Source organism: Hippopotamus amphibius, chromosome 15 (genome assembly GCF_030028045.1).
Source record: "Hippopotamus amphibius kiboko isolate mHipAmp2 chromosome 15, mHipAmp2.hap2, whole genome shotgun sequence".
In the NCBI taxonomy this organism is placed as follows: Eukaryota; Metazoa; Chordata; class Mammalia; order Artiodactyla; family Hippopotamidae; genus Hippopotamus; species Hippopotamus amphibius.
Window position 1 is genome coordinate 54,019,597 of NC_080200.1, and position 16,589 is coordinate 54,036,185.

At 34.7% G+C, this 16,589-nt stretch overlaps 1 protein-coding gene across 3 annotated transcripts in view; it reads left to right on the forward strand.

Moving 5' to 3' along the window:
- CDH18 (cadherin 18) overlaps window positions 1-16,589 on the forward strand; it is a 743,326-nt gene that overhangs the window by 387,965 nt on the left and 338,772 nt on the right. For 2 of the 3 annotated variants that reach the window (XM_057709535.1, XM_057709536.1), the window contains exon 1: window positions 12,489-12,843. In XM_057709535.1, the coding sequence (XP_057565518.1) occupies window positions 12,616-12,843 (228 nt within the window). In that variant the 5' untranslated portion in view covers window positions 12,489-12,615. Of the gene's footprint in view, window positions 1-12,359; window positions 12,844-16,589 lie in introns of those variants that run through there. The other variant, XM_057709534.1, reaches the window with a different exon arrangement.

Here is a 16,589-nt window from a genome sequence, read left to right on the forward strand (position 1 = left end):
ATGATCCAGCTGCTATTGAGAACAGTATGGAGATTTCTCAAAAAAAAAAAAGTAGAACCACCGTAGGATCCAGCAATCTCATTTCTGCATATATATCCAGAGGAAATGGAAACCAGATCTGAAAGAAATATCTTCATTTCTATGTTGATTGCAGCATTATTCACAATAGCCAAGAGGTGGAAACAACTTCTTATTGTTACAGAAGGTATTTAACATAGTCAGACTTATTAAAAAAAAAAAAAGAATCATGGTTGCCATGGGCTTGGGGAGGGGGAGATGGAGAGTTGTTGTCCAATGGGTATAAGATTTCAGTCATGAAAGATGGAAAATTCTAGAAATCTGTACAACATTGTACTTATAGGAACAATACTATATGGTTAAAATTGGATAAGAGGGAAAACTCACATGCGTGTGTTTTATGATAATAATACAAGAGACCACATGTTCTTTAATGACAGGGCTATATTGCCTCAGAAAGCTTAAACAAACAAATAAGTAAATAATACAAATTTTATTATCTCAAAGGCTCTTAGTGCTCTTCCTTCTGTAAATCTCTGATGCTGTAGCTCACCTCTTCCCAGTCTCAGCTCCACTGCCTTTGAGCACAGCTGGGTTTCACTTTTTTCTTCATTATAAGCTCATCTTGAACTAAGGACCTTGCTGTCCATAGCTGTCTTGGTCTAGGATGATGTTCCCTTACCTCTCTACATTTATTTATTTATTTTTTTGTGATTCAGGCCTATTCTCAAATATCAGGCCCACAGGAGAAGTCTTCTTTCTGACCACTCATTTCGAACTTCCCTAAATTCACTCATCTTTAAAACACCCTGTTGTTTTTTGCTTGGTTTTCCTGCTGTAGTATATATTTATACCTAAAAACTATTTGTATACTTGTTTACTTTTTAAGCATAATAGAATAATTAACATAATAACAAGAACATTGTTTTAGTCTTCCAATCATCTCCAGCATCAGAGCAGTGACTGACCCATGATAGATGTTCAGTACATCTTTGCTGAATATTAAATGACTGATTAAATGAGATTAATATTTGAAATCAAAATCCTTAAATGAAACCCTTGAAACCCACATGAAATGGTATCCTCTTCTAAAACTTCCTTAACTCTTTCAAATATGGAAGATGCTATTTCTCATCTCTACTCTTTTTCATATTATTCACACATTTTTAAATATATTATCACTTTCCAGTTACCTTACAGGACTACTGTGAAAATCAAATAGTAAAGAATATGAGAATGAACTTACACATTATAATGCAGCATACAATTCTTTTACAGCAATGTGGAATTGAGCTATGTATACATGTTCTAATTCTTTTATCAGTCTCTCGTTACTTTATGGGCTGTCTTCATTTCTATTTTTTAAATCTTGCTGTCCTGCAAAACCACAGAACAGTAATTTGCATGTATTGAAAGCTGATTAAAAATTTTTATTGAATACAAAACAGTGAGGCAGCAAATGTGCCTGCAATATTGGATCTGCAATAGTTTGGTTCATATTGGCATTATTAAGTACACTATAAATTATCAAACCATATCAAAAAACAGTTTTAAATTGAAAACCCCGATTGTAGTTTAGACCACTTAGGCCATCTTTATTTTTTAACTATGTAGTGGATTATGTTTGTTATTAGATGCTTCAAAATTTCATTCAAACCTATTTCTTTATGCCCAGTCTGTTTCAAATATTTGAGAAATGATGATGGTTATCCATCTTGTTTTTAAAAGTTCACAGTCTAGTTTGAGAAAACAAGAAAATGTGATAAATTTTCATAGTAAAAAAAAATGTTGTTTTCAGTGTGTTACGTGTGGGTGCAGGGAAGAGGAAGTACCTAACCCAAGCAGAGTGGTGGGGTTTGCACTTTAGGGAGACATAGAGTGAATGGTGCTTGTGTTTGAAGGATGAGTATAAAATTTTAAGGGATAAAGTTGTTAAAGCATCCAAAATATGTGGGCAAGCATTGTGCATTCAAGCTACTATAATTATTAAGTATATAGAGCATAGAGTTTTAGGGGATGTGGTTTATGATAAAGTGTCTTCTTGATCTGTCTTCTGGATCTTTAAGTGTTGTTGTACAAATTGACAATTGGGTTATAATTAGAAAAATTGTATTGGTAACATGTTTATGTCATGCAATAGGATAAAAGAACATTGAGAACCATTCACAGTTGGAGATTGTGAATCTCTGATGACACCCTGCATGGATCCGTTTGATTATGTTCACCATGCAGATGGCATATAATGGGATAGTCTTAGGGTTCAAGTGTCGCCTAGTAGATATAACAGGCTGATAATGTGATGTAAAATTTGGCTGGGTTGGTAAGATGGGAGGTAAATTTGAACCTGAATAGAAACATAAAGTTCTGTTAATTATCAGACCATTTGAACATAATATTTTATGTATGTATAGAAACATCACACATCCCTTTTTCTGTTCAGGATATTTTCTTATTAATTAAAATTCAGAAGTGCAATATCTCAGGGTTACACAATGTTATGGCTTTTATAGATTTATATTTTCTAAGGAAAACTATCTGTAGTACAGTTTTAAATTCAAAGTTGGTCTGACTCCATGTTTTACATGAGACTTTGATTCATATGTGGCCCACTAAACATATTTTACATTTTATTTTCTTACAAACTGGAATCAAGATGTTATGTTATATTTTAATTAAAGCAACAAACTTTCATATAAAGAAACTGAAATATTCCAAAAAAGGGAGGATCATAGTCCTACTTTTTATAGGAAAAGATAAGCCAGTTTATTGTGAACATGGCTGAAGAAAATATACTAGAGAAAAGCTAAATTCTTTCCATTCCATTGTACGTCTATTATATACACCATGAAGTATCTTTTTGGGTATCATCAATTCGAAGCATTTATGTAGTTACTTTATAAAATGTGTATTTTTAAAAAGTTTTTCAGAACATATGGGAAACTTTTACAAAATTACACATATACCATACATTATATGAATAGAAAACCAGAACTCTAAGAAAAGGCACACAGGTATTGAATATTCATTATCAAGACATTATGCAAGTACTCTTGTCTCTTAATGTTTAATTTCTTTCCAAAAAATATAAAGTCCAAATTATAATTAAAATATGTTGTTGTTATCTGAATCATGGGAAATAATTCCAATAACACATGCAAGTTGCGTGTATTATATCATGTAAGGAATCTGCTGTTCTTGCCTTTGAAAGGCAGATTTTATTTTCCCAGCAGTGGTGGTAGATTTTTTTTAAGAATTAATTAATTAATGACTTTATTTATATTGGCTGCGTTGGGTCTTCATTGCTGTGCGCGAGCTTTCTGTAGTTGTGGACAGTGGGGGCTACACTTCATTGCAGTGCGCAGGTTTCTTTTTGCAGTGGCTTCTCTTGTTGCAGAGCATGGGCTCTAGGCACATGAGCTTCAGTAGTTGTGGCCCGTGGGCTCAGTAGTTATGGCTTATGGGCTCTGGAGCACAGGTTCGGTAGTTGTGGCGCATGGGCTTAGTTGCTCCACAGCATGTGGGATCTTGCTGGACCAGGGATCCAACCTGTGTCCCCGGTATTGGCAGGCGGATTCTTCACCACTGTGCCACCAGGGAAGCCCTGCATGGTGGTAAATTTTGACTGAGTCATCCAGGTACTCTTGACTATGTCCATCCCTTTGATTAATTCTTACAGAGCTTTCATGAGTTATTAGACCTATTTTACATGTGGGAAAATTTGGCTAAGGTCACATGACTAATAAATGGGACACTCAAAACTGATAGAAGCACAAACCTGTCTGTTTGTTCATGCACCTGAGTCTTGATTGCATGCCCCAGATTATGCTAATCACTAAGAATATAAAGATGACAATTCAATTCTGGCAGGAGGTTGTAGTCTGATTTAGAAGACAGATGAGGAAATGCGTAAGTCGTGATAACTATAAGTGTAGGGGAAGAAAAACAATCCTCCTTTTACCTTTAGGGTTCTTGACTGGGGCTACTTGTAATAAGACCAGTTGATGAAAGAAACACATGCAGATGTATTTAATGTAAGTCTTCTGTGACATGGGAAGCCTCTTAAGGAAATTAAGACCCAAAGAAGCCGTTTGAGCCAGACACTTCCATACTGAGTTGGACAAAGTGTAGCAAGTTGTGAAAATGTGAGGAGGCAAAGGGGCTTGGGCTACTTAGTTGATTAGGTAGAGAAGTGACTAGAAAGATAAGAGTTCATTCATCAAAGTTTCTTTGTACAGATTTCTCTTGGTCTCTACTTCCCATCTTTGGTGAGAATGTTTCTTTCCTTCTAGAGTAAGGAGGACATCTGCTTTTAGGGAGGTCGGGGTGCCCTTTTTGCATCTGATGTTTTTCAAGTGCCTTTAATTAATATAATCTATATGCTAGGTGGCATATTTTGCGATGGCATGTTCTGAAGTTCATGATAGTAGAGAGAACAGGGGACCTTGGGAACAGAGTGATGGTCTCTGAAAACTCGCTTTGGGAACTGGTGATTTGCTGGTTATTAAAACAGAATAATGGTCTTTTCATTTAGAAGAAACAGAGGCATAAAGGCGAACAAGAGTGCAGCCTAGTCAGAAGACTGTGAGTGTGATAAAATATGAGTAGGCCATGGGGCTTCCTGGGCAGACAGAAAGGATGAGAGGGGAAGTGAAAAGGCACCAAATATTGGAAAGTCATGAATTTTGTGTGAGTTTTTTATTGTATTCCGTGGGTGAGGCAAAGACATGAAGATGTTTCAAGCAGGGGATTGAAGAGATGATATGTTGCTAGAGGGTAGATTTCAAAGGGGGAGACATTGAGGTAGACCTTTGTCACCCCTTGTATTTGCATTGGGTAGTGCTGTGTGCTAGGGATGACACAGTTATGGCATAAGGTATGGCTTCTGACTTCAGAGGAAAAAGAGGGAGAAAAGCAAGACCTGCCTATTTTCATATTTGTGATAAAAGCTGCAGAAAAGATTGTCACCAAAAAAATAAGTTCTCTGGAATTTAGAATAGACTGTCATACCTCATCTTCCCATGTTTTTATTCTGATTTTCCTTTCCTTTCTTTCCCTCCTTTGTATTTTATTTCCAAACCCTCCCTCATCTCCAAAGCCATGTAGAATATACTGTTTCCGCTCAATGGTTTTTAAATCAAGGTTATGTGCAGCTCTGAGTAACAGAAACATGACATAGCTATGACTTTTCACAAAGAGTGAAATGCTTTCCCTCTGAACTGAGCTCAGAAAGGGAGCCCAGGGCTCACATGGCCACTCTACAATGTTCTCTGGTTTAACGTTGCTTGGTTCCTCTGTCTCCAGGCTATGGCTCACATTCTCATGGTCCAAAAGGGAGCTCTAGCCATCACATTCAGAATTCTAGGGGCGAGATGGAGAGAGGGGAAAGAAGAGGTCAGACACATGCCAAGTCTTCTAGGGAGATTTCCTGGGAAATTAACAGACAGTACTTCTGCTTATATTCCATTGGCTAGAATTTAGGAATTAGACTGTACTCAGCCACAGTGAGGCTAGGAAATGTAGCCTCTATTCTGGTGAAGTGAGATACAGAGACTTATGTTTGTCCTCAGATAGGGAGGCCACTAGGAGTTTCTATACCAGTAAGATTCCTTTAGTATTTTTTGATACTTTAAATCAAACCAAATACTCATGTTAAAATTAGTTTTGTGAATCCTATCATGTGAAATACACACACACAAGAACATAAATCACCAAAATAGTGTGAGAGGTAGAAATACTTCTGGAAGACATGAAGAAATTCGAAATATTCATCACTCTGACACATGCAGATAAGCAGGGGAATATTGCATTTGAAACCATCGGTTTCTTTTTCTATTTTCATTTTCTAATTTTTTGAATAATGTCCACTAGGCATTATGAAGATTAGAATCAGCAACATGAAACTTGGGAGTAATTCTATGATCTTAGCTGCTGCAGCCAAATTGAACAATAGTGTGGATATCATCTCACATATACATATACTTTCAGGGCATTGCTTGTCCTATTTCTATGTATAATTTCAGGAGTATATGAAGTATTAAAATAAAACTCTATATAAGTGTATTTGCAATAATCTAAAAATGATGTGTATCTTGAGACAGAAGAATAGTGACAGTGTGAGTGATTTCTGTTTTATATATATATAAATATATATACCAACATAGTAGGAATGCTCATCTACATATTTGATATATATATGAATAAAATATTACTTATAATGGCAGTATATGCCTTTGCAAAGTTTACTCATGTGCGTTGGGCTCAATATTTGAGTGGCTTCCTTAATTTCCTCTGTGTTAAACTTAGTGAGAAAGCAGGATTTTATTGATGGGATGAAACTTTGTCATTCAGTAGTTGCACTTTGATTGTGACAGGCTTTTAGGTAAAAAACAAAGTATAATGTTAACCACATCAAAGCATACTTTTAAAAAGTTTTTTTTGTAACACATTCTTAAAATTAAATGTTCTAAGTTGAAGCTTGGTATTTTAACACCACTCTTGCTGCACAAACCCTGAATTAATTTGCCTGTTTCCCATGTATTTATCCCTTCATTCAACAAATAGTTACTCATTGGCTACAATATGAAAGGTATGTCTTTAACCAATACAGGAGACAGAAAATACATAAGACATGGTGTGAGAACTCTAAAAAATCTGACACAAAGGAAAAATTAAATAGCACCTATATAAAAAAATTAGAATGGTAGTCTGCAAAAGTAAGAAGGAATTAGATAAATGTTATAGTAATTCAGAGGAGCATGCTGTTACATTGAACTTTGACATCCAGACTTTCAAGTGAAGGATCTGAGATTTTACCTTACTTTCAAGCTAATAATTAGGTTGCCACAGGTTTTTAGATGCTGGCAGAACACATGAAACTCTGGATCAGAGGCTTTATTACCCACAGTACAGCAGGCAGCATGAGTATCCCTTGCTCTTCACGTGCCACGGGGGACAGGAAGCAGGCAGGTGTATGTCACACACACAGAGTGTATTTGGGTCACAGCTCAGGAGCCCTGAATGTTGGAATCTGCTGTCTTATAAAGGATCTGCTAGCATACCTGTCCAACCCTTTTTTCCTAGAAAAAGAAATTATCTTTATAATCCAGTCAGAAAACAATCTACCTACCTTCCCCAAAGGAGGTTCTATCTCTTCCTTCCAAGGCTGTTTGCTATACAAACATCCTTGAAAAGCTAGCATGAAACAAAACCGTCTGTTCCTCTTGCTCAGAAAATGTGCAGAAACACAAAAGACCCGAAGAGAATTGTCTCCCAAAATAGAGAAGTCTTTGTAAAGAAACACGCTCTAGTCCAGGCCTCAGAGAATAGGTTTTACCAAATGGAGTTTGGAGAATAAGCCTTTTAAGGCAAACAGAGTTGAATGAGCCATATCAGGGAGCAATGCCTACAAGAACACTCATAGTGGTTTTATCACCATCTCTGTGAAACTTCACATTTCCAACAGAAAAATACTATGAAAAAGTTATATATGTTTTATTATATTTTAAAAAGAGCCACATTTTAAGATAATTTAAAACATATTTTACATTTAAATACAAGTATTTTAAATATAAAATAAATATATATGTTTTAAGTAAATGCAGTTGATTGTGTGCAAATCTTGGGGCTATGAGAATATCCTGAAATGGTCAGACTGAAATCAAAAATAATGATTTGAGAGCCAACCTGAAAAATAAAACTTGCAGCAAATTTAGGTGAAGCCCTCTACAAGTTCGTGTGATTTATGAGTATTTGGATTTTGACTGTAAGCAAGAGCTGTTTAACCCAGTTGACATCTATGGAGAAGAGTAAAGTTAATCATTAATCAGATAAATTTTCAATTAAGGAAGACTAAAACACTAATGGAAAAAATAGAAACATTGAGAGTACAGGGAAGTAAAACCAAAATTTAGAAACCAGTCTCACTGGAAATTGAATGAGAGCTAGACTTAGAACAAGAGAATGATAGTGATATTATCCATCATTGGATCTGAAAATGATGGAAACCATAGTTCCAGAGTCAGATATATACCTGAGAATGCATCTTGTCAGCAACAGCTGTTATCCCTGTAAACAGCAACCCAAAGGATAACTTAAAGTTTTAGAACACAACATCCTGAAGATAAGTAAAAAAATACCTACATACATACATACATATAAACACATATACATATATGTAGTAGTAAATTTGTTTTTATTAGACTGAAAAATAGCTTTTGTTCAATATTTATAACTTTTGCTTTATATAAGTACCCCAGAATTCAAATATAACATTAAATTTCCTTATATTTAAATCTGCCTGGCAGTATGATGGATTTTAATAATTTACCATGGAAAAGGTAAGTTACATCATTTTCAAGATGCATCACCCTCTCATAAAGAACAGCCTTCTCATCCCATGGATTTTATAAATTTGACAGCTGGGAAGACCCCCTTCTGTGCACTGGGCATCATACTACCATTAACGTGTATTTCTCCACACTAGATGTCCTTGCATATCTACAATGAAAAACATTCCCCAACATATGAACTTTCCATCATACTTAATCTTCTTTTGACATTTTCTACTTAAGCTAAGCTTGCTCTATTCAAAGTCAGATCAATTCCTACCAGTAATATATAATGCTAAAGTTTCAAAGTTGGTAGCAATTATAATTCTAGGCTTTTTCAACATGTGAAATAGTATCTTACCTAATCCCACATGTATGGAGAATGGAAAGATACATTCATAAAATAAAGTTGACAGAGTATTTTTTAGAAAGGCATTTTCAAAACAAAAAGAGCAAAGAAATCTTCTTTTTACAGAAAGCAAACAGAAGGCATTCTCTAGACTTCTTTGGATTCCCAGGTTTATAAATTAAGAATGAATTGAAGAGAAAATCCAGTCAAAGGTCTAAGTTACAAGCAATACATTTGGAGTGAATGTGACAATATTTTTCTTTGAGAATGGTGCTTCCCCGGATCCCTTTGAAGGAATGACTATACTTATGAGCTATAAATGGCTGATTATTGAATCTTGGGTGATGTTCACAGAAGTCAGCGTAAGAAAAGTCTTAAATGATACACAGCTATTAAATCATAAATTCAAAGAATTAACTGAACATGCTTAAAGATAATTCAATGAAAATTTTTATTCACACATGAGACTTGTGAAGCTCAGAGAATAAAATGCTCATAAGCTAATAGTATTCTACAGCATGATCATTTGAGGTCATGTCTTTTAACTCAGTACAGTGTAATTAATTCTACTACAGAAGAGGGAGTAGTTAAAGAAGCAAGGGGAGACCAGTCTCTGGAAGCAACACTGAATCACTTCAATTAGGTACTGCAGTGGGGAGAGAGGTCTGCTTTGCTCATTAGTACAGGAAATGCATTATTCAGAAACAGCCGCACATTTAGAGTGTTATGACAGTAATGCTTTTTATCAGAGAAGGTTTTCATTTTCCAACAGCAAAAGCCAACTTTGGCCAAGGAAAGCAACAAAACAGTTTATTGGAAGAATATTAGGTAGCCATCAAAATTGGAGGAAGGCCTTAAAAATCAGGTTTGGCAAGAAGTAGGAACCAATAGAAGTAAGGCAATAAGAAACAATGTCAGGTACTTGTTGGTGAAAGTGCATGGCCAAAGTGACCTTTAATTCATGCAGCTGCCACTGAACTCTGTCCATCATGGCTGCTGAGCTCACCATGGCTACATCTGGACCTTAAAACCTTTTCCACTGCTCATCTTTCCCTACATTCATGCATCATCTGCTCCAGGGGGTTGGAGCCTGTAATTAATATGCATATGTCATTGGTGCAAGTTCTAACCTAAAGGTTAGAAGAAGGAAGTACCTGGTCCCTAGGTGGTTACACTTAGGGCTCTGTTTATCAGAATCCATATGTTGCAGTGTTCCAGAAAAGCAGGAGGGGTGTTTGAATGTTTCTTAGTAAAAAAAAGAAAAAAAAAAAAAAGGCAAATGGCTATATTACTACTGTGATATTCTCAATCAGTGGCTTGTTTTATTATTATTTGCAATTTAATTCTAACTTTACAGGCATGGATTTCTTGAAATAGAGCAGACAATGTTCACATTTGGATTTCTGTCCTTTCATTATGTAGCAAATGAAATTACTTTCAAAAGTTCAATAGTGATGTTTACATTTGCTCTTTTGTTCCACAGAGCCTTACTTACCACTTCTCATAGTTGTCCTAGTAGAGATTCATAAACATATAATGCATAGGTAGATTAAAATGCCTTTATGGGATGCCATGCAAGATCATCATTGTAAAGAAAAAACTCCTTCTCCATAACTGTAATGCATTACAAAAGCCACTTTCTTCACCTTCTACTCAAGAATTATGCTTTGTTAAACAACTTGGCACAAAGGGCAAAGATGTTAATTTCGTTTAAAAATCACACCAAATGGTGTGAAAGTATTAAGAAAACAACAACTTCTATATATTAATCAACTTGACTTCTAAGAAGAAAGGCTAGTAAAAAGTCTCTTTTTTGAGATCTGTGACTTGAAAATTAAGAAACTTTTGATAAATTAAAAATAAAACAAAAAATATCCAAGCAATTTATTAAACTGGAAAGAATATTAAAATCAATTATTCACATCACAAGTGAGAAAACTGAGACAAAATTACGCATTCCGCGTAAGTGCATATTGTAAATAAATTGTCAAAAAAAAAAAAAAGGAAAAGAAAAAACCCTGTTTTTTGGCTTTCTTTCCATTGTTCTTACCGTGTTGGAGCTAGAATGGTATTTCTCTTTTTTTTTATATGTTAGAAGAGTTTTTGAGTTATTTTAATTTAAATCAATAAAAAATGTATGTTTGCCCTTGAAAAATATTACATATTTCAACTTATCTTTGCCAGCTGACTAAAATAAAATCCCAATTCAAATCCAATATAATTCTTGCACAATTGGTAAGGTAAGAATTATCATTAACCCTAATTTATGCAGCAAGATACTGATAGAGAAAAGTACCTTGCTTTGGGTCTTGTGATGTTTTTTTTTCATCCTCTACTTAGTACAAATGTTTTTATCTATTGAATAAAAGAATCATGCTATGACTGACTATTTATATATATATTATTTATATCTTTTATTTATATTTTCATGTCAACCACCTTGTAATTCATTTAGATCTACATTTCGGTTTGTATTGATTTGCAAGGGTGAATTTTATGGAATGAAAAGTGATTCATCTAATGTTTTTTACTAGATGGAATAGCTATAATCTTGAGTCAATATATTTTTTTTCTAAACACATGTTGAAACATATAAAAATACAGTTTTTATATATGCTACAGTTTTATGTGTTTTCAATAAGCTAATGATTTTGCTCAACCTCTTCTCTCTCAGATCCTGTCTTTTGCCTTCCAGAAATGTTTCTCAAGTTTTACTTTATTGTCCAATTGTACTAAAACCTAAGTCCAAGTCCTCAGCATTCCTTATTTGAAAATCAAAGTATTTTCCCCTCTGTTCTTTTTGCCACCATCATTTTCTTCCTTACAATTCTCTTTGCATAGCTGCTAGAATTTTGTGCAGTGTCATTCCCAAGCCTGAATCTCTGCCTTGCCTGGAGGTGAAGACCACATCCTAGAGCATCGTAGGCAGGCCTATTAGAACCCATGCAAGCTATGATCCAGTCATTGATATTCTTACTTAATGTTCAGTTGCACCAGTCTTATCCCTAAGCGTGGAGTAAATTTCAGCGCCATCCATTTTCTTCAGCCATCTTCTTTTCTGTTACTTTTTTTTCCTTCTATTTTGCTTATTAAACAATTTAAGTACCTACTTGATTGCTGTGATGGTTTGTAAAAATTTTCCCACCCTGGGGAGTGTTTTATTGAAGTTTTGTGAGTCATATGTAGGAGGTAATCAATGTGAAAGATAGGCAGTAAGTTGTATCACATCCAACAAAAGCTAAGTAGACACAAAAACAAACAAAAAATTTGCATTTAGCATGGAGTCCCTAATAGATCACATATTGTAAGAGAACATACTAACTCAGGCATGGGCACATATTCCTGGTCAATTTTTGAGCATTTTAACACTCCCTAGGGCTGCATTTTTGTTGTTTCAAATAATATATATATATTTCCTCAATTATATATATGTATATATAATTGAGAATTAAAAATACAGATAGGTATGTCCATGTAAAAATGCAGTGTGCAGGCTTATGCATGACTATGTGTGTGTATGTATGTTTGTGTTTATTTCCAAAAGAACTTGCATGTATTCTTTGCCTATCAGCATCACCCTGCAAAAGGGTATAATTTGCATTCGGAGCAAATAACTTAAAACCACCATGTTTTGTAATGTATATAATTTTCTCTCTTTCCATTAGGTAGAAAATGGTTGTCCCTGTTCACCAACTGTGAAGACGCAGAATCACACAACTACAGCTTTGATTCTCCAAGTGTTTCAGGATGTAAATATAGTCTGACCTTTCCCTGATGGGCAGTTAAATCATGGACACGCTAAACAGCTTACTTTGGACTGTCCTTCCAAAAGATGCTTTGGCTTCTCTCTCAAATGCTCACTAAGCATTTGTAGCTGACAAGGAAAAGGAAGAAAACCGTGAACTGTAAAGTTATCTTACAATGAAAATTACGAGCACATCTTGCATCTGTCCAGTCCTGGTATGTCTCTGTTTTGTGCAGAGGTGTTATGGAACCGCTCACCACAGCTCCATCAAGGGGACCAGAAACCAAACCAAACACATCGAAGGTGAAACCGAAGTCCACCACCGTCCCAAAAGGGGATGGGTTTGGAATCAGTTCTTTGTTTTAGAAGAACATATGGGACCAGATCCACAATATGTTGGAAAAGTAAGTTTTTGTTTATTGTTTTTTTTTTCGTCTCCTAGAAAATTGGGAGGTGAGGTCAGGGTGGAGTTGGATTTGAAGAGATGTGGAACTTTAAGTGAATTATATTATAGAATGCTATTTCTTATACTAAACATTTTTAAATGATGATTATAAAAAATGAACTCCACCAATCATGTCACATCTCCCCAAACATTGGTCCATGCATACTAGACTGAATGTCCTTTACCAGCATGTTACTCTTTCTGTTCTGTCATGTAAAATGGAAGTACTTAATTTGACACACAAGTAATTTTGTCTCTATTACCATGAAGGTATGTTAGAATTCACCGTGTCGTTTATTGGGACGTTGATATTTACAATTTTTTTTAATCTATTGCAATTGCACATGAAGTTGAAGACACTACGTATAACATCAAATATATTTCTGTTGTTACAGAGATGGTATTTGAATTTAAGTTCAGCTTTTAAAAGCCCATGAATATTTTCCCAATCCCCCAAATTAATTTCCATACAAATATTGATACATTTTAAATATAGATTAAATATACACTGGATGTACAGGTTTTGTTAAAATCCCCAAAGAATGAAGTTGATAAAATGATCAGTAACTTCAGACCAACTTCCCTTTCTCAAAAAAATGCAGATAAGACAATTTAATGACTTGTCAAACCCTGTAGGAAATTGTGCACTCAGTAACAAGGGACAGTGTAAGCACAGGTCATAGAGGCTGCAGGGTAAAGAATAGTGTGGGAAGGGGAGAGGCCTTCTAATAAATTCCTGGTTGTTGGAAGCAACCACACTTAGGTTTGCTCATTACCTATGGGAGAAGCAGCAAGCACAGCAGTAGGGTCTTCATGACTTTAGGCTCAGTGACTTCTATCTCCCTGCCTGACTATTTATTTTCACTTTAGCACTGTTAGTACTAAAAAAAAAAAAAAAAAAAAAAAAAAATCTAGTACTCCATCCAAGCCACGGTGCTTCCCTAATATGTAGGCAGTACAGGAGCACGAGCCATCTGTTCCGCCCCTCTTCCAACAGGGACTGGGTTGCAGCTGTATTTTCCATACAAGGCAGGAGCTATGGAGTCAGGATATGAAACACAAAAAAGATCTGGAACAATTCTATCATTTTCTTATATGCATATTAAAACAAGAACGAAAACCCCTCATCTTCATCCTATGCTTTTTCCCTGCAGAGTATTCCATGAAGTAAATAGAAATAAATATACTAAAGTGAAAACATAATATATTGAATTACTATAAAGTTATTTTTGTTAGGAACTTCAAAATCCTTTTTCTATAACCCTTTCAGTCCTTGAGAAGGAGGGGGTGGAAAAGGAAAAGAAAAAAAAATTTCCTTTTTAGGGTACCAAAAGGAATATATATATATTGTTAAAAAATTTTTATGCATATTTCTTGTCATTTTAATTTAACTAAAAAGAAAGACAAAATTTGCTAGAAAAGGTGAAGGAAAGATCACCTAGTTTTACTAAAAGATGAAACTTCAAGCAGTAGATTAGTTGCAAACACTCTTTCTGGACTTGGGTGCCAATGAACATATGGTTGAGAGCTTGTTAGCATCAGGAGGTGGTGGGAGCTGTGAAACTGTTCCTTTGTGGAAGTTCTGCAGAAATTGGTATCCATTCTATTTGTTGTATTAACAGACTATTTAAAGGGTCACACCCAGAGGTGTGGCCCTCCTATTCCCTATCTGACCGGGACCCCCTCACTCATTCATGATCTTTCTACTCAATACTCATCTGCCTTTATGAGCAGTTCTAACTTGATTGTACAGATTCCTTCCCCTCATCCATCACCCCCTACACACATACATACACCTGTACATACATACACACACACACATACACATATACGTACATAAATAACTGTGACAAATCAAAAAAACCCTGCAAAGTTCTACAATCCACGTATACTTATAATAATGTCCTCCTGTCCTATTATTTTTATTTATTTATTATTTATTTAGAGAAGAGAATTTATATTTCTCACTTCTGAATACATTCATAATGAACCATGGCTGTATATTTTCAAAGTGTTCCTAAATAGAAGATAGAATCATTACAGTTACTATAAGCATGAGAAGGGAACACATCCAAAGAGCTGAAAGTGATCTCCTTTACCCCTCTCTGTCACGAAATGCCAGCAGGAACTTTGTCAACAGAAATAAAATGATAATCATACACTACAGAATAATAATCATACAGTAATCATACTATGCAATATTTCTGTTATAAAAATATTTTCTACAGGCATTATATGTTTGTTTCCAATCATCCTTGAGCTCTGGATTGTAATTTTGTGTATCTGTAGTTATATTTCACATTATAAAACAACATCTGAAACTTTTCATAAGAGCTCAAGCCAAACTGTTTTGATATTTACCAACTTCATTTATATTTTTAATAATAACTTTCTTTGACTTTTCTTAGTCAATGATTGGATTTATTATGAGGGAATTTAGTTTGTTGACAGTGGTCAATATACGTTATTCAATACTGAGAGATTTTTTTTTTAGTGAGGCTAAGGCCATGATCATAAGGTCATTTCTAATGTTAAATAGTATAACTATATATATACATGTATAATGTATACAACATCTATTCATTAAAAATATATATAATTATACATATATACAGATAGGTATAATTGAAACTCCATAATTTTTTTTTCAGAATGTAAAGGCCATGAGAAATCAAATACCAAAACTAGTGTATGAATATATCTCATGGATTTGATCTCACAGACTTACTAAAGAATTTTTTAAATACTTGAAAGATTAGGGTAAGGAAGACATAACAGCATATTTGTTTGCAAGTCCTGTCTTCTTGGAAAGAAATTATGGTAATATCATTATAGCTTTACAACCAAAGTGTTCTCTCTTTGCCAAAAATTATGTAAAAGCTAAAATGGACCATTGAGTCTGTTTTTATTTTTTTTCAAAATTGAATGGAGCTGAATGAATCCCATTATAACCAAGAATATAATTTTATATAAAATATCAGACACATCCTAAAATGCAGGCCATGTAGCACACTAAGCATTAGAGTAGACTCACTGCCTTCATGAGATAATAAATGATTAGTGAGCAAAGAGCTGAGTTTGAGTGAAGGTTCTCTGCTTGTTCTCTGTATTACAGCTGGCAAGAGTCTTTTAACTCCGTGCATTTGTTTCCTTACATGCAACACTGAGGAGTACTGTTTGACATTTCTATTACTAAGTCAAGTGTGTTATAAAGTTTGATTTATAGTTTAGATTGTGGATCAGTTAAACCACAGCCTGTGTGCTAGATTCATCCAGTTGCATGTGCTGGTATTACCTGCATACTAAAAAAAAAAATTGTTTTTAACTATTGAAAAAATTTAAGCAGTAATATTTTGTGATACATGGAAATGAAACAAAACCCAAATTCAGTTTCTGTAAATAATGTTTTATTGGAATACAGCCAGACTCGCATTTATGTATTGGCTGTTTTCAAGCTACAATGGTAGAATTAGGTAGTGGCAAGAAAAGTAAGGTTGACAAAGTCTAAAATACTTACTAATGACCATTTACAGAAAATATTGGGAACCCCTCTTTAAGATATCTGCCTCACCTAGTAGACTGTGAATGCTTTGGAAGCAGGTTTTGGGACTTTCATCTTCATTTACATAGAATCTATCTCAGTGTCTATTGTAATAGTCAAATATGGTAATTCATTGGAAAGGGCTCCATACACTATAGCCTTTG